The sequence below is a fragment of the Schistocerca gregaria genome, chromosome 9, assembly GCF_023897955.1.
Source record: "Schistocerca gregaria isolate iqSchGreg1 chromosome 9, iqSchGreg1.2, whole genome shotgun sequence".
Taxonomy (NCBI): Eukaryota; Metazoa; Arthropoda; class Insecta; order Orthoptera; family Acrididae; genus Schistocerca; species Schistocerca gregaria.
Window position 1 is genome coordinate 249,551,699 of NC_064928.1, and position 26,033 is coordinate 249,577,731.

The following is a 26,033-nucleotide window of genomic DNA, read 5'->3' on the forward strand; positions in this document are numbered from 1 at the left end:
AAAAAACAACCGAAAATTTAAGTTCCTAGCTTTCAGAATAAATGTTCCTTCATCAGGGAGGAGAGTGGGGGAAAGAAAGGGAAGAAGGGAAAGTGGATTTAGTTACTCACAACTCAGGTTATGAAGCAACAGGGAAAGGAAAACAGGGAGGGTAGCAAGGATGGAGGCATGGTTGTCCAACCATGCCTCCGTCCTGTGCCCTTTCAGAAGATTTATCCTGGCGTTTGCCGTAAAAATTTAAGGTCACCATAAACCTAAATCAGTGCAGTCTGACATCTCATTGTGTCTAGTTAACAACTCGTATGGGTACTCGATTCTACTGCCAGTCCATCACCACAGCTTTACTTCATACTGTTTCTCACGTTTGTTGCACTTTATTACACACCTGTCGCGCATACTTCTCAGACAAAATGAACTTCATAGGGTTTCCGGTGCAGTGCTAAGGGAATCGTAGCTTAGTTCTAGGTCGGGACATTCGGCCCTGTAAACTGAAATTGGTGAAAAACTCGATGTTTTACGTCCCTTCATGCCGAGTTGAGTCTCGATCGAACAAGTAAGCTATGTTTGGTTACCAGTGGACTCAGATTTGGACGACGAACAATAACTCTTCAAGACATTTATTGATGTGACAAGACTTCTTAAGTGTCACATATTGTAATGAAACTTAATTTACAAGCGTTAAGAACTGTCTCATCCCTGATGTGTTTTCTAATATTAGTATTAGTATTAGTTTACATGTGGACTGACTGTTATCTTGAGGTAACCGTTGTGTACAGTCAAACTACCGTGCTCCACAGTGTTTCAGCGTTGGAGGATAGGCGACACAGCAACGTTATCTCGGTTGCATTCAGTAGTGGTCCATTTTTTTGTTGTCTAGTGTACATGTGGAACAGACCTGGAGACAACGGAATGTTTCATATAGAACACATATAGTAGGAAGACCGAGCTCTCGTAATGTAAGACTTTAAGAAAGGTAGTTCTCGATTCTGACCACAGTTTATTGCTTATGAACTTTAATTGAAATTTTTCATAGCGACAGCAGTTGTTGCGGTATCAGGCAGGATTTGTGATGGACAGTGCACACGAAAACTGCATTATTATAGTGCTGCCAAATGGCCTGATTATGGGCTCATCGCACGGGCGTAGAAGCATTCACACACACATAACAGAAAGATTATTTACATGAAAGAATTCTCATTGTGTGTGCACCGTCTTGACACGTCTTGGGGGACATAATTGGCAGCTTCATCAGGCACCGAACCCAGAATGTTTGCCTTTTATGGTCATATGTCCTTACCCAGTAACCAGGGATGACCTGCCTCACTTGCCTATACTTCCTCAGGTGTATGAAGGCTAATCGAAAAAAAAGGTCCGACAGGTCGCGAAGCGCAAACGAAAGTAAAAATCCAGTGAATCTTCGCACACCTGTTGGGCAATGTCTCTTGTATGCATGTCGATCGCGTCACATTGCTCTTTTCATTTCTGGCCATACAAAGAGCACATAAAGATGCCTATAGCAGTAGTGTCCCTGACAAGTAAAGGTGCCCGCTGCGACGTTGAGCCTGATTTCATACAACCCCACATAACGCACCTGTCATGCCTTTTCTTGCTCCTGGCCTGTGGTGCACACTGGAGGGGCAACGAGGATCAGCATTACCGATGGGAATTATTTGATCACCCACCGTACAGCCTGGACCAGGCTCCCCCTGATGTTCATATGTGCTCATATGAACCGCTGGCTATGAAGACAACATTTTGACAAAGACAACGAGCTGCAGACCAGAGAATTGCTGGAAAGCACAGGCTGCTGTGTCCTACGACGAGGACATTGGAAATTTGCTGCTGAGGAGATCGGTCCCTAAGCTTACACACTACTTAATCTAACAAACTAACTTACGCTAAAAACACACACACCCTCATGCCCGAGGGAGGACGAACCTCCGACGGGGACAGCCGCGTGTACCGTGACAAAGCGCCTAATACGGCACGGTTACTCCGCTCAGCAAGGATACTGGAAAGTTGGAACAACGCCGCGATAAATGTCTATGTTGGAGTAGCTCGAAGATGTAGCAAACTGTTGCAAATGAAACATTTTTGATTTTCACAATGGTTTTCATTCCGCCACCGATTGGACCTTAGTTTCCAAAAAGCCTGCTCAAAGAATTAGAGATTTTCAAGCATCGGTCTGAAAAAGATGGTTTTATTCTTAAGGAACAGGTGCAGCTCATCATCATCATCATCATCATCATCATCATAATGAACAGGTGCAGCTTAGAACGAAAAATTTTTTAGATAGCTTCAAACCCCTCCTTGCTCTAATGTAATATAGTCTGGCTGACTAGAAGTTAGTTTTCTTGCCTGTTGATCCTGGTGACATGCGCTTTTCTTGTTTAATTGGGATTTTACGTATTTTTGATGTTTGTGGCTTTCGATGTGTGGCTAAATGACTCTGTCATGTTTTTATTCACAACGATAGATGGTTTCGGTTTACTTAAACAGTTTGGTTGTTTTCGCTAGTATGTATTTTACCTTTTAAGTTACGCGAGATTCTCGCGCATAACGCTTTTGCTCTCTCTCTCGTTAGAAGTGTTCCGTAGTGCAAGCTTCATCTGCTTGACACTAGGACACAGATAAAATTTGTTTCATATTTCTATCTTACGTAGATGTGTTTAAATGGTTCTGATATGTTTTATTTACTCAGACGGAAGGTTTGAATTAGCACAACTTTTAATAATTTTGATGTGCATGTGTATGTATCCATGGGTTTTAATGTGCGCGAGTGTCTCGCGCATAGCACAAGTGCCCTCTGTCGGTGAAACTGTCTGCCCTAGGGCTTTCACACTCTCTTCACGCTAGTTCAAAGGCGAGGTGATGATGCTATGCTGTATCCGCATCAACCCTCTGTCCATAATTACGTTGTACAAATGGAGATGATGTTTTAACTATTGATGACGGCTTTGGCACAATTGTTTTATGTATCTCCACTGCACTATGTGATTTTGGTAAGGGACTAAAAGTTTCTATACTTGTAATACTCTGGTAATTTTACAGTTACTTAAGCTGTAGTTTTTTTTTTCTTTCTCAGTTCCGATGCTAAGTTTTTGCTAATGAAGGTGTGTTCCTGTTCAGGTGTATTTTACTTCTGATGAAGGTATATTTAGATATACCGAACTTGTGGTCAAGAACTTTAATAGATCTTTATCCTGCAACTGTTTGGCCGTTATCATTTACCGTGAAAAATTTTTAACAGTTGCTGTTTCAGCCATGTTTAAAATCTTGAAATATCATTTTTTCCAGCGGCGCTAATTTCCTCAAGTGATACAAGAGAACTTCAGTGAGGTTTGGAAAGTACGTGAGAGGTGTTGACAGAAGTGAAACTGGCAAGGCTCACTGCGAAACAGCTCATTCCTCTGTAAATCGTTTACATGCAAAGTGCGCAGTTTCCAGATTGGAGTCCCGGCCAGAGTGCATCTCCCATCTGCTAGCAAGTTTCAAATTAGCTGCAACTACATTTGTGTGTAACTCGGGTGATGTTGAGGGAATTAGATTAGTAAGTGAGACACTTAAAGTATTAAAGGAGTTTTGCTATTTGAGGGGCAAAATAACTGATGATGGTCGAAGTAGACAGCATATAAAATGTAGACTGGCAATTGCATGGAAAGCGTTTCTGAAGAAGAGAAATTTGTTAACATCGAGTATAGATTTAAGTGTAAGGAAGTTGTTTCTGAAAGTAATTGTGTGGAGTGTAGCCATGTATGGAAGTGAAAGATGGACGATAAGTAGTTTGGACAAGAAGAGAATAGAAGCTTTCGAAATGTGGTGCTACAGAAGAATGCTGAAGATTGGATGGGTAGATCATATAACTAATGAGGAGGTATTGAATAGGATTGGGGAGACGAGGAGTTTGTGGTACAACTTGACTAGAAGAAGGGATCGGTTGGTAGTTGGTAGGACATGTTCTGAGGCATCAAGGGATCACGGATTTAGTATTGGAGGCAGGGGCGGATCCAGGAGGGCAGTGGGGGGCAGTTGCCCCCCCTCCCCCTGGCGCGTGACAGATTTTTTTCCCGACTGCTTTAGGGGCTTAATACTTCGGCCTATCTAGTATGTTTTACTTGAAGTCGAAGATGTAAACAATGGCACACAGTTTGATGTAACAATTCAAAAAGAGACCTTGAAGCCTGTTCCATTCAGTGAATAAAGTACAGAAGAAACAACTATACTTATAAATAAAATGATAACGTTCGCTCAGGCATGAGCGATCTGTGTCCCTTTTGCAGCACTTTTAGCACTTTCCCTGCAGTGCGTATGTAAGATTTTGTTTGTAGTGGCAGTTTGCAAAGAGATGGTGTTGATAATTAAGTGATGAATACCGAAGGAGTACTTAAAAATATTCTCATTAGTTGCAAATATTGAGAACCTTACAACAGTCCCTTTTACTCAGCAATTGCACGTTTTCGATCTGGATGAACACTTCTCCCCCATTTTGACTTTCTTCACACTTTTGATACGGAATGTGAACAAACATTAATTAGCCAAATGTAATAATGTACACGAAAATAACGTCTGTGGATTCATTCACAATCTATTCTCTCATACAGTAAGAATATAAATGTTACGGTTAGGAGATTCAAACAGATAGTGACGTAATTAACAATATAAGATGATTTCCTGAACACAGTCAAATACCCTATTATAACTTTTCGCAGTCGTATCGTCGTTGCTGCGTATAAACACATGCGCGAATTTGATGGCAACATTCTGTCGTATGAAAGCAATTGGTGTACTAATGTCGAAGATTTAAGAATGGAAACAAACATTAGCATTTTTATAGATTATTTTACATTAGCAGATAAACACGGAGTTTTTCAAGTGCCTGTGTCGTATTTTAAGAATATCTTTTAGGTAATGCAGTAAGTTATTTTATTAAACACACTTAACAGATAGCGATACACAATTTAACTAAAAGCAGAATATTATACAGCGTGTTACAAAAAGGTACGGCCAAACTTTCAGGAAACATTCCTCACACACAATGAAAGAAAATATGTTATGTGGACATGTGTCCGGAAACACTTACTTTCCATGTTAGAGCTCATTTTATTACTTCTCTTCAAATCACATTAATCATGGAATGGAAACACACACCAACAGAACGTACCAGCGTGACTTCAAACACTTTGTTACAGGAAATGTTCAAAACGTGCTCCATTAGTAAGGATACATGCATCCACCCTCCGTCGCATGGAATCCCTGATGCGCTGATGCAGCCCTGGAGAATGGCGTATTGTATCACAGCCGTCCACAATACGAGCACGGAGAGCCTCTACATTTGGTACCGGGTTGCGTAGACAAGAACTTTCAAATTCCCCCATAAATGAAAGTCAAGAGTGTTGCGGTCAGGAGAGCGTGGAGGCCATGGAATTGGTCCACCTCTACCAATCCATCGGTCACCGAATCTGTTGTTGAGAAGCGTACGAACACTTCGACTGAAATGTGCAGGAGCTCCATCGTGCATGAACCACATGTTGTGTCGTACTTGTAAAGGCACATGCTCTAGCAGCACAGGTAGAGTATCCCGTATGAAATCATGATAACCTGCGTACGAGGAAGAACATGGGGCCCACTCGAGACATCACCAACAATGCCTGCCCAAACGTTCACAGAAAATCTGTGTTGATGACGTCAGCCCACACATGTTGATTGTGAAAATTTTCAATTTGATTACGTTGGAATGAAGCCTCATCCGTAAAGAGAACATTTGCGCTGAAATGAGGATTGACACATTGTTGGATGAACCATCCGCAGAAGTGTACCTGTGTAGGCCAATCAGCTGGTGATAGAGCCTGCACACGCTGTGCATGGTACGGAAACAACTGGTTCTCACGTAGCACTCTCCATACAGTGATGTGGTCAACGTTACCTTGTACAGCAGCAACTTCTCTGACGCTGAAATTAGGGTTATCGTCAACTGCACGAAGAATTGCCTAGTCCGCCGGCCGCGGTGGTCTCGGGGTTCTAGGCGCTCAGTCCGGAATCGCGCGACTGCTACGGTCGCAGATTCGAATCCTGTCTCGGGCATGGGTGTGTGTGATGTCCTTAGGTTAGATAGGTTTAAGTAGTTCTAAGTTCTATGGGACTGATGACCTCAGATGTTAAGTCCCATAGTGCTCAGAGCCATTTGAATTGCCTCGTCCACTGCAGGTGTCCTCGTTGTTCTAGGTCTTCCCAAGTCGCCAGTCATAGGCTGGAATGTTCCGTGCTCCCTAAGACGCCGATCAATTGCTTCGAACGTCTTCCTGTCGGGACACCTTCTTTCTGGAATTCTATCTCGATAAAAACCTACAGCGCCCCGACTATTGCCCCCTGCTAATCCGTACATCAAATGGGCATTTGCCAACTCCGCATTTGTAAACATTGCACTGACTGGAAAACCACGTTCGTGATGAACACTAACCTGTTGATGCTACGTACTGATGTGCTTGATGCTAGTACTGAAGAACAATGAGTCGCATGTTAACACAAGCACAGAAGTCAACATTACCTTCCTTCAATTGGGCCAACTGGCGGTGAATCGAAACTAAAATGAGCTGTAACATGGAAATTAAGCGTTTCCGGACACATGTCCACATAACGTCTTGTCTTTATTTGTGTGTAAGGAATGTTTCCTGAAAGTATGGCCGTGGCTTTTTGTAACACCTTGTATACAGGGTGAGTCACCTAACGTTACCGTGTTATATATTTCGTAAACCACATACGTCATCGCGTTTCCAGTGGTAATGTACATGTGTGTCAGTGAAAAAGACCAACAAAAAGGTGTTAGCATGTGGACGTAATGTGCTGTTCCAGTCTCTTCTGTACCTAATGTCCATCACCGTTCCCTTTGGATCCCTACGTAATTCGGTGCTCTCCAATGTACACGATCGAACAGTGGAGGAGTGGTAATCAAGTGTCAACTTTAGGTTACAATATATCCGGATGTAATTAATATTTTACAATGCAACAAACAGCACTGATTACGTATTTGTTTATATGTTCAGATGTGCTAACAAGACTAATGGGGTACCATTTAAAAAAACGTAGGGATTGTGTTAAAAAAACATACTTATGTGCATTTCTTATGGTTTGTATTAACCAATTACGCTAGCCCCCCCCCCTCCCCCCCCCCCCCCCCCCCCCCCGCCTCCTGACGTTTGGTCTGTGGAATCGATTCGTCAGTATTTGATGTGGTTTACGAAATATATCCAGCGAATGTTAGGTGACTCTCTCTCTCTCTCTCTCTCTCTCTCTCTCTCTCTCTCTCTCTCTCTCTCTCTATATATATATATATATATATATATATATATATATATATATATAGAGAGAGAGAGAGAGAGAGAGAGAGAGAGAGAGAGAGAGAGAGAGAGCCCATCTTCAGGGGCTGCGATAGCCGCGCCAGGGCCAGCAGCAGCGCCGGCTCGCCTGCCAGGAGCGACTTGAGCGACTCGGCAGCGCCGGCGCCAGCCAACAGGTCCCGGAGGCAGCACCTGTAGCCGTCGCCGTTCAGTCTCACTTCGACATCCAGGAGCCTGTTCCAGCTATCGTCGCTGACGTCAGATGAGTTGCACTCGTCGCTGAAGCAGTCACCTTCCTTCGATGACACAATGACGAGGCGGTGTTCACTTTGCGTCTGGCTCAGTAGCTCGTCCAAAATGACACGGTTACCTTCTCTATCGTCGTCTGCAATTACCTGTAGATTATCGAAACACATTAGTTAAATTGAAATTATTTCACAACTTCGTTATTTTTTAAAAATTAAATTAGAACAAATAAGCCCTCGGCCACAAATATTAAGTCAAAAGTGACCAGGTTTCGACGCCACTATGAGAGTCGTCTTCAGAATTAAAGTAACTGTTCTAAAACATATTAGGTATATAATACGTTAATAAAAGTAGAGTTTGTACTTACTGGAAAGAGAAGCAGTACTTACAAGTCACATTCTAAAAAATCTAAGCCAGAAAGACGACGCCATCAATAGTTGTAAATAAGATGGCGAGCCACTAAGGGCTGTTCCTACTTGAGTGAACAAGGGTTGCAACAAGACAGAGGTGCCCACGTTCATGACGTCTCCTTTCCGGCTTAGGTATTTTAAAATGTGACTTGTAAGTACTGCACCTCTTTCCAGTCAGTACAAATTTTAATTTTATTAATGTACTATATACCTAAAATGTTTTAGAACAGTTAGTTTAATTCTGAAGACGACGCTCATAGTAGCGTCGAAACCTGGTCAGTTTTGACTTAATATTTGTGACCGAGGACTTACTTGTCCTAATATAATTCTGAAACGGTCACTGAACCTTAGGAGCTGCGTTCAAAGTTTTACATTTTTAAAAAAAATATAGAATGCACGATTATGTCCGAAATTATGAAATGCTACTCACCTAACTTTTCGCATACTCACACAAACATTGAAACAACATAAGAAAAACGTGAAGTATCTTGTTTTCTTCATATCAGTCACCTTTTACATCAATTTCTTTATACATTGTCTTCACCTGATTCTACTTTCGCTTTTCATTTTCTTCCCAGGAATTAAGCCTAGTCTTCGTAAGATGTATTGTCAGTAAGAACCAGCATTTATTCCCAATGAAATAATAGATACCGTGGGGGCGGCCATCGATGGCTAAGACCACGGAACTTATGACGCTAGAGAACTTCACTAGTTGGTATTAAGTGCGTTTTAGAAACAGGTTACTGAAGCAACAGAATCGGCTGAGGAGAAGTAGGAGGGCTATATTTCTCAGTTCACACTCTTTCCCAAGCAGAAAATTATATAAAGTAATGCAAACAAACTGAAATCTGCGCTGCTTTCCAGTCATGTTTCTTGGGCAAAATTATGATAAAATATTCCTATACACAATTTCAGAGAAACCCTACAGTTTGATATACTTGTCTGTAAAGTTCCATACAAATTTATATTTGTGATATTATAAAGAACTTTTATCTGTTTCTAGCACCACTGTCCTCATGTCAACCCAAAAAGTCTATCTTGCAAAACCGATGTACATTAATTAAGCACTCTTATTATGTCTCAATTATACAAAAAGAATTTCTTAAGCTATGTCAGTGCTAATTACTATGATCATTTCAATGTACATTACACCGAGCGAGGTGGTGCAGTGGTTAGCACACTGGACTCGGGAGGACGACGTTTCAATCCCGTCTCCGGCCACCCTGATTTAGGTTTTCTGTGATTTCCCTAAATCGTTTCAGGCAAACGCCGGGATGGTTCCTTTGAAAGGGCACGGCCGATTTCCTTCCCAATCCTTCCCTAACCCGAGCTTGCGCTCCGTCTCTAATGACCTCGTTGTCGACGGGACGTTAAACACTAAGCACCACCACTCAATGTACATTACTTCTTCGTAATAGTAAACTGGAAAACTGCTCGAATATATTTACTATGGAACGTGATTACCTCCTGGACTACATACAACCATAATATTAACAAAAATTTGGTAAGTATCAAGCAGATTTTAGGTCAAACACATACTGTCCAGAATATGTTTGTTCTGAATCTATTCGTCAAAAATCATAAAATTTATAATGGGTTATAAGTTTCCACCACTGTAACTTTTAAGTAAGATCACGTCTACGCGGACAGTAAGTAGCCTCCCAAAATTCTCAGTGAGCAAGGTTGACAGTTCGAAACGAATATAATTGTTACAAACACGTTAACTTGTCAAAAATGTGGAGCAAAATTTAGGAAAAATTTTGGGAAAAATTTTGAGATGAAATAGGTATGCCACAAGGTGATGGAGTGCCTCCGTTACTTGCAAACTGTGTATAAGAAAAATAATAGAAAACTTGAAGAAATGAGAGCATAAAATAGACCAATCAATCAATTTCCTAAGAACTAGTCTCACAGCAGTTTACTCAGCGTATGCATAGGAACCAGTGATTCTGTGTTGGGACATTCAAACAGCAAGAAAACCATCCTTAAAGAAACAGAAGAAAGAGTAAGTAGCCCAATCTCGTTAGAGAAGGGGAAGTATATGTTTAGTACTCAGATCTTATAAGCTATCGAAAAATACAGAGTTTTTCTACAGTTAGACAAAACGGATCAAGAAACTAGGCTACAAAGCATTTTATGAGGTTCTTTGCCACAAAATGTAGACAGTCATTAGACTAGCAGAAGACATTTTCAGTAAAAGATGCATCTCAAAATACTCAAAACAAAAACCCTACAGCGTGAGCAGCAAATCAGGATAAGAAACTTCCTGGCAGATTAAAACCGTGAGCCGGACAAAGCCTCGAACTCGGGACCTTTGCTTTTCGCAGGCAAGTGCTCTACCGTCTGAGCTACCCAAGCACGACTTACGCCCCCTCCTCACAGCCTTACATCCGCCAGTACCTCGTCTCCTACCTTCCAAACTTCACAGTAGCTCTCCTGCGAACTTTGCCTCCTTTCTTTGGGAAGTAATAGTTCGGAAAGGTTCGCAGGAGAGCTTCTGTGAAGTTTGGAAGGTAGGAGACGAGGTACTGGCGAAATTAAAGCTGTGAGGAGGTGGGGGGGGGGTCTAGCATGGGTAGCTAAATGGTAGAGTAGTTGCCGGCGAAAGGCAAAGGTCCCGAGTTTGAGGCTTAGTTCGGCGCACAGTTTTCATCTTCCGCGAAGTTTCATATCAGCGCACACTCGGCTGCAGAGTTAAAAACTCATTCTGGAAGTCAGGGTATAGTCAGGGGCTGAAAGACTTATTTTAAACAGAAAGGGAGAGACTGGATAAAGCCAAAAGAAAACTGGACAAGTCGTGGAGTTCTACAAAACTCGCAGCAAAGAAAACTGGAACAATAAAATGGATTACAGTAGCAGAAGACGACTTGTGAAAAGCAGAGACAACATAACCGGAAAATTCTGTGTTTTGGTTGGTTGGTTTGCGGGATTGAAGGGATCAGCCTGCTACGGTCATCGGTCCCCTGTATTTTGAGGCAGAAAATTTATTACTGAGCTGTTGGCCAGGATGTAAAACCCTAGAGGAACTAAACCGCTTGGTCTAAGGGTAGGGGTAGACGTCATTATCGAAATGAAAAAATGAGAAAGTAATTTGATGGGCAATAAGGGATTTAGGAATATTCAGTAGGATGTAATCGTGAAAAACAATAACAGAAAATTATCTTTAGTCGTTAAATGTTTATTGTTTGTACTATGCCAAATGCCTCTTCAGTTATCATTTTCAGCTTGACTGTGTCTGTCTACAGATGATTTCGATTTGAACCTTTCAGCAATTTAAGAATATGGCGACTAGTAACTCAACATGCAATACAGTACAAGGAAAAATGGAGAGGAAGTGTACTTTGTATGCTGCCACAAACGGAATATAAACCACGGGGCAAGAGAAGTGTGGGGAGGCGAGTGTGACTGTAATGGGCCCTACACAACACTACGGGCAACACTGAGGGAACAGAGTCATGGGGTACCTCCTAAAGTCGTGTCGGACCCCCTTTTTCCGGCATACGACGGCAGCTCGACGTAGCATGGACGCAATAAGTCGCTGGTAGTTCCCTGCAAAAATACAGAGCCACGATGCACCTACAGTCGTCTGCAATTGCGAAAGTGTTGGCGATGCAGGATTTTGTGCACGACCTGACCTCTCGATTATGTTGGGCGATCTGGTTAGCAAAATCATTTGCTCGAATCGTCCAGAATGTTTTTCAAACCAATCACGAACGTGGTCCAGTTACAGGGCGTATTGTCAAGGATAAAAAAATCCCTTCTTCATTTGGGACCATGAAGTCAATGATCGGCTGCTAATGGTGTCCGAGTAGCGGATCATAACCATTTCTAGAATGAGATTTTCACTCTGCAGCGGAGTGTGTGCTGATATGAAACTTCCGGGCAGATTAAAACTGTGTGCCGGACCGAGACTCGAACTCGGGACTTTTGCCTTTCGCGGGCAAGTGCTCTACCAACTGAGCCAGTTTTAATCTGCTAGGAAATTTCACATCAGCGCACACTCCGCTGCAGAGTGAAAATCTCATTCTGGAAACATCCCCCCCGCTGTGGCTAAGCCATGTCTCCGCAACATCCTTTCTTTCAGGACTGCTAGTTCTGCAAAGTTCGCAGGAGAGCTTCTGTAAAGTTTGGAAGGTAGGAGACGAGGTACTGGCAGAAGTATAGCTGTGAGGACGGGGTGTGAGTCGTGCTTGGGTAGCTCAGTTGGTAGAGCACTTGCCTGTGAATGGCAAAGGTCCCGATTTCGAGTCACGGTCCGGTACACAGCTTTAATCTGCCAGGAAGTTTCATAACCATTTCTAGTCAGTGGTCGGTTCAGCTGGACCAAAGGAGACAGTCCATTCATGTAAATACAGACCACACCATTAAGGAGCCAACACGAGCTTGCGTTGTTGACAACATGGGGCCATGGCTTCGTAGGGTCTGCGCCACACTAGAACGCTAGCACTCGCTTGGGACTGACCAGACCACGGTTTTGCAGCCGTCTAGGCGCTGGAGGCGACCTCGTGCCTAAAGCTAAGACACTAACGTCGGTCGTCTGCTGCAATAGCCCATTGACTCAAAATTTCGCTGCACTGGCCTAAAGGGTAGGATCGTCGTACGCTCCACATTGATTTCTGTGGTTACTTCCGGAAGTGTTGCTTGTCTGATAGCATCGACAACTATACGGAAACGCCGCTGCTCTCGGTCGCTAAGCGGAGGCCGTCTGCCACTGGGTTATCCATGATGAGAGGTGATGCCTGAAACTTGGTATTGTCGGCACACTCTTGACACTGTGGATCTCAGAACATTGAATTCCCTAACGATTTCCGAAATGGAATACTTCAATGCGTCTAACTCCAACTACCATACCCCGTTCAGCGTCTGTCATTTCCTCTTATGCGGCCATAATCACATCGGAAACCTTTTCAGACGAGTCACCTGAGTACAAATGACAGCTTCTCCAATTGATTTACTATTAAAAACAGTCTTGATCACGATTTATTTATCAAGGTGACCGGTTTCGGCCACTATTGTGGTCATCTTAAGACCTACAAGTTGTGTACAAAGCTTTAATTAGAGGGCTACATACATTAAAGAAAATACATAAAGTTATAACGCTATAAAACGATGAATTACTATTGAGTAGGAACCTCTTTCTGTCTGGCGACACTGTCTGTGACAGACTGCTCGAATTTTCATGCCTGACGACCCGACTGGCTAACCTCAGTGCTAAATAGTTTTGAAAAGCCACCAAGGACCTAATTTTTTCTTCAAAGTTATTTCTAAATACAACCTCCTCTGCAACAGGCTTAGGAATTTTATGGGCTGTTTCTCGCCAACCTGTGTACGCTGGGGTAACAAAAGTCCGTGATAGCAATATGCACATATAGAGATGGTGGTGATAACGCGTACACAAGGTATAGGACAGTGCATTGGCGGAGCTGTCATTAGCACTCAGGTGATTCGTGTGAAAAGGTTTCCTACGTGATAATGGCAACACAACGGGAATTAACAGATTTTGAATGTGGGATGGTAGTTGGAGCTACAAGCATGGGACATTCCATTTCGGAAATCGTTAATTAATTCAGTATTCCGAGATGGTCGGTGCCTAGAGTGTGCCGAGAAGACCACATTTCAGGCTTGTGTGAGAATGTTCTAAGATGTGAGTTGGCGTGGCCGCATGGCCTGCTCGGCCAGCCGGGGCCTGGCAGCAGACATGTTGTGCCGAACGTTAGCCGGACAAGAGGAGTAGCCGCAGTGCATGGCTGCGAATTCCAGGGTGACGCCGTGTTGATGGAGGAGATACGCTGGAAGTGCCAAAGATGGCGGAATTTGTGAAACCTTAATGGCACACGTTTCACAATCCGTATAGAAACTAATAGTAGCCAGATGAATCATGATACCTCAAAAACAAACATGTACATTACTATTATTTGCACGGCGATTCTGATGGTGTAATCAGATTTTCAATATCTTTATTAGTTTAAAGTTTAGCATCTGATGATAAATTACACAAGTAACACCTAGCAACGAATTTCCAAAATATAAACGCTTCATCCCATTTCGTCGATCGACGTGTCTTTAGAAAGCTATTAGTGTAAACTTAAATTGGTGTAAATTACGGGCATGTAAGGGCATGTAACTTGAACAGTACATGAGTTATTGGAGGTCAAAGTGGCTGATTATCATCGATCGCGTCACGCCATAAGTACTCCCCAGTTACATGAAAAAAACAGTAGCAGCATGCTTATAAATGTATTTACTCATCTATGTCGTTATTTATATCTGATATGTACTATTGAAGAAATTGGTTAAATATTTACTGTGCTTTAGAAAACTCAGAGACATTAGGCTACTGGCCTACCTCTTGTTGCTATTCCTTTGATATATGTTTATTTAATTTGTTTGTGGTCCGGCTGTAGGCATATTAATATAATTTCAAGTATTTAAATGTAAATCCAGTATTTCGTATGTGTTTAAATATGTTCGTGAGTGCACGATAGCTTGGAGACATGGTGGAAGCACTCTACCCAATCACAGCACTCGTTAATGGTGAGACTGTATGGAAGTGAGAGAACACGCGGGGGGGGGGGGGGGGGGGGGAGAGAGAGAGAGAGGAGTTCTGGACAGCACGGCACAGGACAAGGAAAGTGATGGACGTGACGGCGCGATGGATGCTCGGTCGTGGCGGAGACTTGGAGAGTGTGGGGCAGTTTGCGCGTGGTCGCGACAGAGAGAAATACTTTGGAGTGCCGACTTGTGCACTCGTGAGATATCTGTGGCTTCTACAGTGAAGACGTAGAGTGCATTTAGAAGTGAATATCTAGCTGTGTTGTTGTTCATAACTAATTATGTGCTGTAGCAACCTACTGTTTCCCTGTCATTCAACTTATATTTTATTTAATTGCCGGACCATCCACACCAGTAAGCGTTTTGCAGAAAAATACTGCATTCTCAAAAGTACTTCTACTATTGTACTCATCATTTAAATTAATTAAGATAGTACCTACAGATTTTATTTAATTGCAACCTTTCGTTCATAAATTTATATGTTACCTTCATAATTCGCAGTGCCGAGTGATAGAAACCTTAGACCATTCGATTCATGTGTGTGTTCTTATCGAATACTGTAGACTCAGCAGTATTTGGCCTCTAATGTGGCAACTATGTGTCCCAGGCACTAGACAACGACCCCAGCCATAACTTTTAATATTTCATCGTTGAGTCAGAGGGTACGTAGTTGAGGGCCACGACACCACCTCATTTCATTCATTTCATTTGAAAGCCCGCAGTCATTACCTCTCACCACAGACAACTTACTTAACTACCGAGAGCAGCCTAGAGATGTCAATGACAGTGCATGAAATAAACGCAGAAATCAATGTGGAAGGTACGAAGAATGTATCCACTAGGACAATGCGTTGAATTTTGCATAACACCGGTGCAATGTCATGGAGCCACAGTTGTTCGCGATTGGTATGAAGACACTTCGAGCGAATGGTTTAGGCACCTAGATCGTCCAAGACGAGTCTCACCTAACACTATTGTGACGGTATGGAGGGGCCAGTTCTTGAACAAAACACTTAGGCAATTACAGGCGGCTGTAGAGGCCCCTTCGCCCAATACTTCTGGAGGGGACTTTCAATAGCTAGACTCCACGCCATGACCAGTTGCTGCGGCACACAGGCGCAAAACCAGGTGGTATCCCATGAGTCTTGTTACCTCATTGTATGTCTATATAGTGTGTCACAAAAAGGTACGGCCAAACTTTCAGGAAACATTCCTCACACACAAAGAAAGAAAATAAGTTATGTGGACATGTGTCCGGAAACGCCTTCTTTCCATGTTAGAGCTCATTTTACTACTTCTCTTCAAATCACATTAGTCATGGAATGGAAACACACAGAAACAGAACGTACCGGCGTGACTTCAAACACTATGAAACTTCCTGGCAGATTAAAACTGTGTGCCCGACCGAGACTCGAACTCGGGACCTTTGCCTTTCGCGGGCAAGTGCTCTACCAACTGAGCCAGTTTTAATCTGCCAGGAAGTTTCATATCAGCGCACACTCCGCTGCAGTGTGAAAATCTCATTCTTCAAACAGCTTGTTACAGGAAATGTTCAAAATGTCCTCGGTTAGCGAGGATACATGCATCCACCCTCCGTCGCATGGAATCCCTTATGCGGTGATGCAGCCCTGGAGAATGGCGTATTGTATCACAGCCGTCCATAATACGAGCACGAAGAGTCTCTACATTTGGTGCTGGGGTTGCGTAGACAACAGCTTTCAAATGGCCCCATAAATGAAAGTCAAGAGGGTTGAGGTCAGGAGAGCGTGGAGGCCATGGGATTGGTCCGTCTCTACCAATATATCGGTCACCGAATCTGCTGTTGAGAAGCGTACGAACACTTCGACTGAAATGTGCAGGAGCTCCATCGTGCATGAACCACATGTTGTGTCGTACTTGTAAAGGCACATGTTCTAGCAGCACTTGGTACGGAAACAATTGGTTCTCCCGTAGCACTCTCCATACAGTGACGTGGTCTACGTTACCTTGTACAGCAGCAACTTCTCTGACGCTCACATTAGGGTTATCGTCAACTGCACGAAGAATTGCCTCGTCCATTGCAGGTGCCCTCGACGTTCTAGGTCTTCCCCAGTCGCGAGTCATAGGCTGGAATGCTCCTTTCAGTTGCTTCGAACGCCTTCCAGTCGGGACACCTTCGTTCTGGAAATCTGTCTCGATACAAACATACCGTGCCACGGCTATTGCCCCGTGCTAATCGATACATCAAATGGGCATCTGCCAACTCCGCATTTGTAAACATTGCACTGACTGCAAAACCACGTTCGTGATGAACACTAACCTGTTGATGCTACGTACTGATGTGCTTGATGCTAGTACTGTAGAGCAATGTGTCGTTTGTCAACACAAGCACCGAAGTCAACGTGACCTTCCTTCAATTGGGCCAAGTGGCGGTGAATGGAGGAAGTACAGTACATACTGACGAAACTAAAAGGAGCTCTAACATGGAAATTAAGCGTTTCGAGACACATGTCCACATAACATCTTTTCTTTATTTGTGTAACACCCTGTATAAAATATTTTATGTGATCACTGCGAAAATAAAGTCAAGTATGTCCTTTAGAAAAAGTCTTTCAAGCTGCCATCAGTCTAAAACCTACCAGCCATCGACAAAACGGTCCCCAACAGCGAAGAGTCCAGTCTTGCCGCTCCGCGTACCGCTCCACAGCCACCATAACGTTTGTCTCGCGGATCAGCGCCTGGTGGAGCTTCGTAGCAGTCAGCGCCGCCGCTCCCCTCTCTGGAGGCCTCACCCACGCTGGGTTGCAGGACTCCACGTGGGCCCGGACGACTCCCACGCTGCAGTACCGGAGCCCGGTGGTCACCGCTCGCCACTCCGACACCTCCTTCCCGACGTTTTCGTCGACGAGTTGCTGCCACTGGCTCCAGCCGCTCGTCAGACACACGCTCTGGTTGTTCATCCACTGTCTGACGCCCTTGCACAGACTGTCACAGATGGTCCCGCACAGGTCTCCGGCGCCCAGAAGCTGCTCCAGCTCCCTGCAGATGTCGCGCGCGATCTCCACAGAATCCCTCTGCTTGCACAGTAGGTAGAAGTGCTCCACGAAGCTGGCGTTGCTGCGCACCGCCTTCCACACCTGCCGGCTGTTCTGGTTGAGCTGGTACAGGTCGCCACCGGCCAGCAGCAACTCAAGTCCGGGGACACTGCGCGCGTCCCGGCGCTCGAACAAGTCGAGGCTTCTCTCCCCCAGACGGGCGTTCGTCATCAAGACGCACGTCACCGGGCCGCTCTCCTGTTTCCCGCTGATGTCGCTGAAGGAGGCGCAGTACTTGCTCAGCCCGAAGTCGCTGTTGGGGGCCTCGGAGAGCCACGTCCCGCCGGGCACCCGCGGCGCCTTAGGCAGCGCAGGAAGACCAGCGCCAGCGCGCGCTCCCCCTCTCCTGTGGCGTGGGCTCCTTTCCTGAACTCCAGGCCAGCCGACTTGCAACAAGCCAGACGACTCGGACAAACTTTCTTCGCTGTAGCGCCAAAGGAACTGGTACAGACATACAGGTTTTTGTTGAAATGTGGAAATATGCAAGTGCCACAGTCAAGACCTCCTTACACATGGCGCTAACAAAAATTTGGGTTACTGAACGATTCCCCGAACATTGGACCACAGATATCATCCACCCACTACACAAAAAGGGAGATATGAGCAACCCAGACAACTACAGAGAATTCTCTCTCCTAGATTGCACATACAAAATTTTATCCAAGTTCCTTTATGAAAGAATCAAGGAGCAATTAGAACAGGAGTTAGGGGAATATGAGGGAGGTTTCAGACCATGGAGAAGCTGTGCAGAGCAGATAATTAGTTTAAAATTGATTATGGCATACTACAAGAAACGGAACAAACCTCTGGCAATAACATTTGTAGATTTTAAGAAGGCAAATGACTCTCCACAGACCTTCAGTATTAAAAATTTTAAGAAATCTGGGACTCCATCCAAAACTAATTAAAATAATACAGCTCACTCTAACCAACACCAAATCAAAAGTGAAGTTTAGAGGAGAATTTTCGGAACCATTCCTCATGAAAACAGGCTTAAGACAAGGTGACTGTTCAACTGTACACTGGAATACATAATAAGAGAATGGTACAAGGACAATCCAAAGATGATAAGCATTGCAAGTGCAAAAGATGATATTAGCTTAAACTGCTTGGGATTCGCTGATGATCTTGCTCTTCTAGCCAACACCGTTCAAGAAGCCACACAACAAGTGAAATCAATACAAGAAATAGCAGAGAAAAAGGCCTTTGAAAAAACGGAGATTATGCTAACTGATCCACCACTTGCAAACAAAATTACAGTAGGAGAACAGGAAATCAAAATTGTTGATAAATTTAAATATTTAGGTGAAATAATAACGTACAATCTAAATGAGAAGCCATCATGGCAGAATAGAATAAAAAAACTAAACTACGCAAACTACATTGCAAAACTACATACAAGAAAAAGAGCCTATCTATAGATGCAAAATTAAAACACTATAAAACAGTTACACAGCCTGAAATAACGTATGCAGCTGAAGCTATCTTCAAAACAACTAATACAGTAGAAATTGACAGAATACTAAAAATAGAAAGAAGAATAATTAGGACATGTATAAATAAACAGTTTAAAATAAATGGACATTGGAGAACAGCATCAAATGAGACAGTATATAAGAAAATAGAACCAGTCATGAGCACGATCAGGAAGAAACGCATCTCATTCTTTGGACATCTGATGAGAACTCCAGGAAACAGAATTAGTAAAAAAAAATACAAAAATTGTGGAACAGCAAGAGCGACATTAAATGGATCACATAAATTAAGGAAGATACAAAAGAACTCCAAACTACAGTAGATGACCTAAAAAACAAGACAGAGAAAACCAGAATACTGCAAGACCCACAAACCAGACTGCAAATGAAAATCAATAAAAGGAGCACAGGAAGAGTGGTCTCAGATGAAGAAAGAAAGAAAATATCTGAAAGAATGAAGAAATATTGGGCAGACAGAAGAGCAAAACACCTTTCTTATAAGAATAGACTAAAATTATATTACCTAAATATGATATTAAGTTATTGTTGAGCCAAATTGTATCCCTGTGCAACAACTCATTTAAAACTTTGCATTTTTGACTAGAGTGGTCCAATGAAGGCCGTAAAATAGATAATAATAATAACAGAGGTATGTACTGTGTCCAGACTAAGCGCCTGCAACACTCGTTTCCCGCGAAGCAGATCGGTAGAGCGGGCCCCGGACCGAGTAGGGGTCAGCCTGGCCGGTCGTCCCGGAAACACAGAAGCTTCCCAGAGGCCACCACGAGGCGTCCACGGCGCCGCAAGAGGTCGCTACAGCCGCGGACCTCTTTCCTTCCGCTCGACACGTAACTGCAAACAGAGCCAGCCATATCCATGCGCCGAGCAGTATTTAGGCAGTTCACGCCGAGCGAGCCCACTGGTGTCATTGTAGCCGCCGCGTCATCGTCCGCCGCCGCCAGCGCACCCGAGCCATCCCCGCAGGGCCTATACTCGCCCTCGGACTCGGGTGACGGCAACGTGGACTCCATGCCACCCTTCACGAGACGCCCGGGCCTCTGTTTGGTGAAGTTGTATGGTTACTACAGACAGTTTATGTTTGGAAGAATCTCTGATTTAGTTATTGGTAGGCTTCGAGGATCAGTCCTACCTCACGAATATTGTGTTGTAAATTTTGAAGAGAGACTTTAGTATAAATAAAAACGCTATAACTGACACTCTGAGATTTTCCTATCCGCGGACGGCGGATATATTAGTATGTAAACAGCCAGAATATGGTTCAAAATGGTTCAAATGCCTCTGAGCACTATAGGACTGAACTTCTGAGGTCATCAGTCGCCTAGAACTTAGAACTAATTAAACCTAACTAACCTAAGGACATCACACGCATCCATGCCCGAGGTAGGATTCGAAACTCCGACCGTAGCGGTCGCTCGGTTCCAGACTGTAGTGCCTAGAACCGCACGGCCACTCTCGCCGGCTTAGAATATGGCGCTGTGGTCGCTAACGCCTATATGGCGTAGTTGTGGACTTCTTTCCAAAATACTGGGATTGAGATCTTAATGTGCTGTAAATTGGTTTGGTCACCCAGTATTTGTAAGTGGTCACCCAGAAACAGTCAATTATTTTTACCTGTTTTGTACTGGTATTTTATTTTTAGTTTTGATGTGCTGTGTCCAATTTTGAAATTTGAGGATTTACAATTCTCACAAAGATCGACTCTGAATTGATCCTCGTTTAACAGATCTTGGCTGCACTCGTCAAAATTTATTTTGGGAACGGGCGCTGACAACCTCGATGTTGTGCGCCCTAAAACACTAATCATCATCATCATCATCATCATTATCGGTTAATGCTGCTACAAATGCAGATTGTGAGGATTTAAGTGAGTTTGAACGAGATATTACAGTCTGCGCACGAGCAAAGGGGCACACCATCTTGAAGGTAGCGGTGAAGTGGGGATTTTCCTGTACGATAACTTTACTAGTGTACCGTGAATATCAGGATTCCGGTAAAACATCAAATTTCCGAGGTCGCTGCAGCTGGAAAACGATCCTGCAAGAACGGGACCAGCGACTACTGAAGAGAATTGTTCAACATGACAGAAGTGCAACTGTTCAACAAATTGTTGCATGTTTCAAGACCGGGGCATCAACAAGTGCCGGCCGCTGTGGCCGAGCGGTTCTAGGCGCTTCAGTCCGGTACCGCTCGACTGCTACGGTCACAGGTCCGAATCCGGCCTCGGCCATGGATGTGTGTGATGTCCATGAATCCAGGGACCTTGCATGTCAAGAGAGTACTGTTCAAGCTGGTGGAGGCTCTGTAATGGTGTCGGACGTGTGCAGTTGAAGTGATATGGGACCCCAAATACGATTTTTACACGTGATACGTTCGTAATCATCCTGTCTGATAAACTGAATCCATTAGGTTTAAGTAGTTCTAAGTTCTAGGGGACTAATGACGTTACAAGTTTAGTGCCATAGCGCTAAGAGCCATTTGAACCATTTTGAACCATGAACAAGTGTCAGCGTGCGAACCATTCAACAAAACACCATCGATGTGGGCTCTCGGAGTCTGTGTACTTTTGATGACTGCATGTCGCAAAGCTTTACGCCTCGCGTGGGCTTGTCAACACTGACTTTGGACGGTTGATGACTGGAAACATTTTGCCTTGTCGGAAGAATCTCGAGCGGATGTACGTGTACGTGTATGGAAACAACCTCATGAATCCATGGACCCTGCATGTCAACAGAGCACTGTTCAAGCTGGTGGATGCTCTGTAATGGTGCAGGGCCGTGGAGTGATACGGGCCCCTAATACGTCTAGATACGACTCTGACAGGTGACACGTACGTAAACATACTGTCTAATGACCTGCATCCATTCATATCAATTGTAGATTCCGACGTTAGGCAATTCCAGCAGGACAATGCGACACCCCACACATTGGAACTGCTACACAGTGGCTCCAGGAACACTCTTCCGAGTTTAAACACTTCCGCTGGCTACCAAACTCCCCAGACATGATCATTATTGAGCATATCTCGGATGCCTTGCAACGTGTTATTCAGAAGAGACCTCCATCCCCTAGTAATCTTACGGATTTCTGTACAGCCCTGCAGGATTCATGGTGTCAGTTCTCTACAGCACTAGTTCAAACACTGGTCGAGTCCATGCCACGTCGTGTTGCGGCACTTCTGCGTGCTCACGGGGGCTCTAATGGTATACGGAAGGTGTAATAGTTTCTTTGGTTCTCGAGTGTAGTTGGTGTGATGGATGGTTGTAGAAAAAGTAAGTTAATGCATATTATTAGGAAAAACAAACTCATATCGTTGTGATAGAGTGTTAGTAGTCTGCAGCTTGACACAGTCACGTCGATCAAATATCTAGGAGCAATGTTGCAAAGCAATCTGAAATGGAACATGCATGTAAAGACTGAAGTAGGAAAGGCGAATGCTCGACTTTACTTTTGAGAGAATTTTAGGCAGGTGTGGTTCATTTGTAAAGGAGACCGCATATTGGACACCAGTGCGACCCGCTATTGAATACTGTTCGAGTGTCTTGGAACCGAACCAGGTGAAGGTGAAGGAAGCATTCGGAGCAATTCAGAGGCGGGCTACTGGATTTTTCACCATTAGGTACAAACAGCACACAAGTAATACGAAGATGCTTCGGGAACTGAAATGGTAGTAACTGGAGGGAAGGTGACGTTCTTTCCAAAGAGCACTAGTGAGAAAATTAGAGAACCAGCGTTTGAGGCTGCCTCCAGAACGATTCTACTGTCGCCGACGTGCATTTCGCGTAAGGACCACGAAGATGACACGACAGAGGCTTATAGATAGTGTTTTTTAACTCGCTTCATTCGGAAGCGGGGCAGACAAGGGAATATTCACCATGCCGTGGATTGCGGAATATGTAAGTGGATGTCTATGTAAGTGATGATGATTTTAGCGTGCTCAGTGGTGAGGATACCAGGACTCTTGCAGACTATGAATTTATGCAATGAATACGATGGTAGGACAAAAAGCATTTGTACAATATTTATCTAATTTATACGACAGTTGACATGAAATCTGATACGAACTGGCAGTGGCATCCAGTTGATTGCCTGAAATGTCGATTTTTTCCGTATCTCATTGTACCCCAGTCAGGAATATTTAAGCGTCAAACTTTGCTTTTCTAAAACCGAGACCGCTCTAAGAACATATTCCTTGTGTTATCTTGCAGTTGTCTAAAATGATCGCTACAAATTGCAACATGTTATTTTCAAAACTGAAACATTGGTTTCTTCCTAGATCTGAATTCCAATTTTTGTTCTTGTTCAAAAAAATAGTTATTCACTGTGATGTTGAAAAATGATGTTGAATGTCTTAAAGATTTCTTTTATTTTCATTTTTTATCTCGTTAATTCGTGGAATAATAAGTAATATAGTAACATTCTATATAATTAAGTAATGGGCTTTACATGTTGTGTTACAGTCTTTTAATTCGAAAGATGCTCTGAGATGTTGTTTTAGTAAGTTAATCATCACAAAATTTCCCCTCATAGGGGTCGTACAACAGGTCCAGCCTAGGGATCTACATTTGAACATGGAATTATTTTGGTTAATGTGCAATGTGATATTCGAGTGCTATATTGTAAACTAGAGTAATTTAGACTCTCCTGTGTCACAGTTTTCCTGTCTTCTGCATATATAGCATTTCTCAAAAGAGTATTCTCTTTTGTAATATGAAAAGCCACTTTACTGAGCAAATATTGAAATACTCTTTCATCCATTCGTAAGTATGTTGCGTCCTCCACAAGCAGCTCACCTAACACATTTTTCTGAATGCTTTTACTATCTCAACGTAATACCTATGGCTTCATTCAAGTATGTTTCCTTTTTTCCGCAACTTTTCTTCCAAACACACACACAGTGCAATTTTGATACTAGCAACTGCGGCGCATAATAAGAGGTTGTTGTCCGCCATCTTGAAATCTGGTGAAAAATATGACGACAGTGTAATACCAATTTGTAGCACCACGTCAAATATCTTTGGCAAACAAATTTGACGAATATTTGATCATATCTTTGATCAAATCTGTATGAAAGAAATTGATAGTGTAATACCGATCTTACTCTGTATAAGCAAAGGGCAGTTTAATACTTTTGGTCTTATGCATAGAGTAATTATATCTCTGTACTGAGCATTCAGATGAGCAGAACTGACTTTGAGTTGTCAACATACATTGCTGCCGTGATTAAGCGATCTCGGGACGGTTTGTCTGTAATGAGTCCTATAAATTTTGAAAGTCATCACATCGCTAGAACAGAAACGTTCCGTTCGTAGGTGCTGTCAGTTTGATACAGGCGACACAAACTGAGCTCTTAGCTTTGAAGAGCAAAATGAACTTTCACTACGGAACGTCAGCGTCCATTCACACTGTTCGTCACGTCACGTCAGGTCACGTCACGTCACTTCGCTTAGCACATTACCGAACGGCGTCAAGCGTAGTATCAGAATTGAGGAATTAACAACGACATCGGTTGTTAATGGCCAAGAAAATTTCATAACGTATATTCTTGATACATTTCGTTTGTGAAAGTGCTGAGAAGTGAAACAAGATTTCAAAACATCGACGCTTGTTAAGTAAACTGTACACATACAAACACCTCAAACAACAGTTATAAAGGAATAAATGTTGTTGTTTATATTCACTGCCGTCGTCGGTTCTATAATGTTATTCTAAAACCTAAATAATTTTTCGCTTTCAGATATCTGACCTCGCTTGTGTAAGAACGCTGATTGGAAAAGGTATCCAAGTCGTCATGGAACATTTGCAGTGCCACAAAATAAAGCAGACTCAACAAAATATGAGGATTAAGAAGACGTAAAAAACGAAAGCCATTACTATAACATGAGGGAGCGCGGCGAAAATAGGTTGACTTACGTTGTTAACAGACGACGAAACCGCCAAAACTTTCTTCGCGAGAAACCCCTACGTACAGTGATGTGAAGTAGCAGTCCGTTAACGAACGACCTGTATGAATGCCGCCATTTGTAATTCACTGTGAGATATTTTTACGTGGCGTGAATTGATGTGACGTGAACTGGACTTTACACAATCAACGTCATCCTGAGATCAGGTGAGAATTTCGCATTAATGTTGACAACTTGCACAGAACGTAATGCTCACTCCAGAGACTTTTCTTCTGTATTGTCTTACGAAATGAGCGTGTTTTATAAATCGGTTGTCGTGTTTCACAGTAAGTCCGAGAAGGCCCCATACCCCCAGATCAAAACAGTATACTGAATATTGCAGAATTTCCATGTACGCGGAGAACTCTTATCCAGCGAATCTGCTTGTACAACGTCACTCAGAGGTGTGTTCGTCTCGACGTCTTCCTTCATCTCTTATATCATAGCCTCAAAAGGCCTCCTCAGGACTCTTGGACGATTCTTCATCAGCTGTGCACCGACGCTGAGCCACGTGGGACATGATTGTTACAAATAATAAGCCGTCTGGTGTGCTAAATTCTGGGTTTCATGGCGGCCATTTCATTGTGGCTGGAGCTCCGTTCTGCTGTAAACGCATGTGATGCACGACTCCTTTGTTTTCGAGCGCGCTATTAACAATGCTTGCCACATGTACAGATAAGATTTTCCATCCACGTACCCCTCAAAAGAATCTGGTCCTAACAGATACCGTGGCGACATCAAGGCCCGTATAACGACGTCAGGTGGGATTCCTTTCGACTCGTGCACATCAGAGGGACGGAGAACTAAACTCCCTCTGTGCAAACTGTAATATGCGGCGACATACTGACAACAGTAATGATTCCATTGCTGAAAAAACAAGGAACCAATGAAGCGAGCACAGGACAATCAGCCTCATTTCACATGCAACCAAAGTGATGTTAAGAATAATTGATAAAAGACTTGAAAAAGTAATGGAGGAGAA

At 43.4% G+C, this 26,033-nt stretch overlaps 1 protein-coding gene across 1 annotated transcript; it reads right to left on the reverse strand.

Moving 5' to 3' along the window:
* Positions 1-847: 847 nt before the first annotated feature.
* On the reverse strand, positions 848-20,122 carry LOC126291543 (uncharacterized). The gene is made up of 4 exons (XM_049985043.1): positions 20,012-20,122; positions 17,161-18,057; positions 7,436-7,729; positions 848-895 (listed from the first exon to the last, which is right to left on the reverse strand). Exons 1-4 carry the CDS (start codon positions 20,120-20,122, stop codon positions 848-850), a joined length of 1,350 nt encoding a protein of 449 aa, XP_049841000.1.
* Between the last annotated feature and the right edge of the window lie 5,911 nt (positions 20,123-26,033).

Bases quoted from the DNA above. Each gene is read 5' to 3' on its own strand.
- LOC126291543 (XM_049985043.1), bottom strand. From the start codon at position 20,122: ATGGAGTCCACGTTGCCGTCACCCGAGTCCGAGGGCGAGTATAGGCCC. The intron at 18,058-20,011 runs GTGGGCTCGCTC...TGTCTGTACCAG, and splicing joins CGGCGGCTACAATGACACCA to TTCCTTTGGCGCTACAGCGA. The intron at 7,730-17,160 runs GTAGGTTTTAGA...GATAATCTACAG, and splicing joins GACCGTTTTGTCGATGGCTG to GTAATTGCAGACGACGATAG.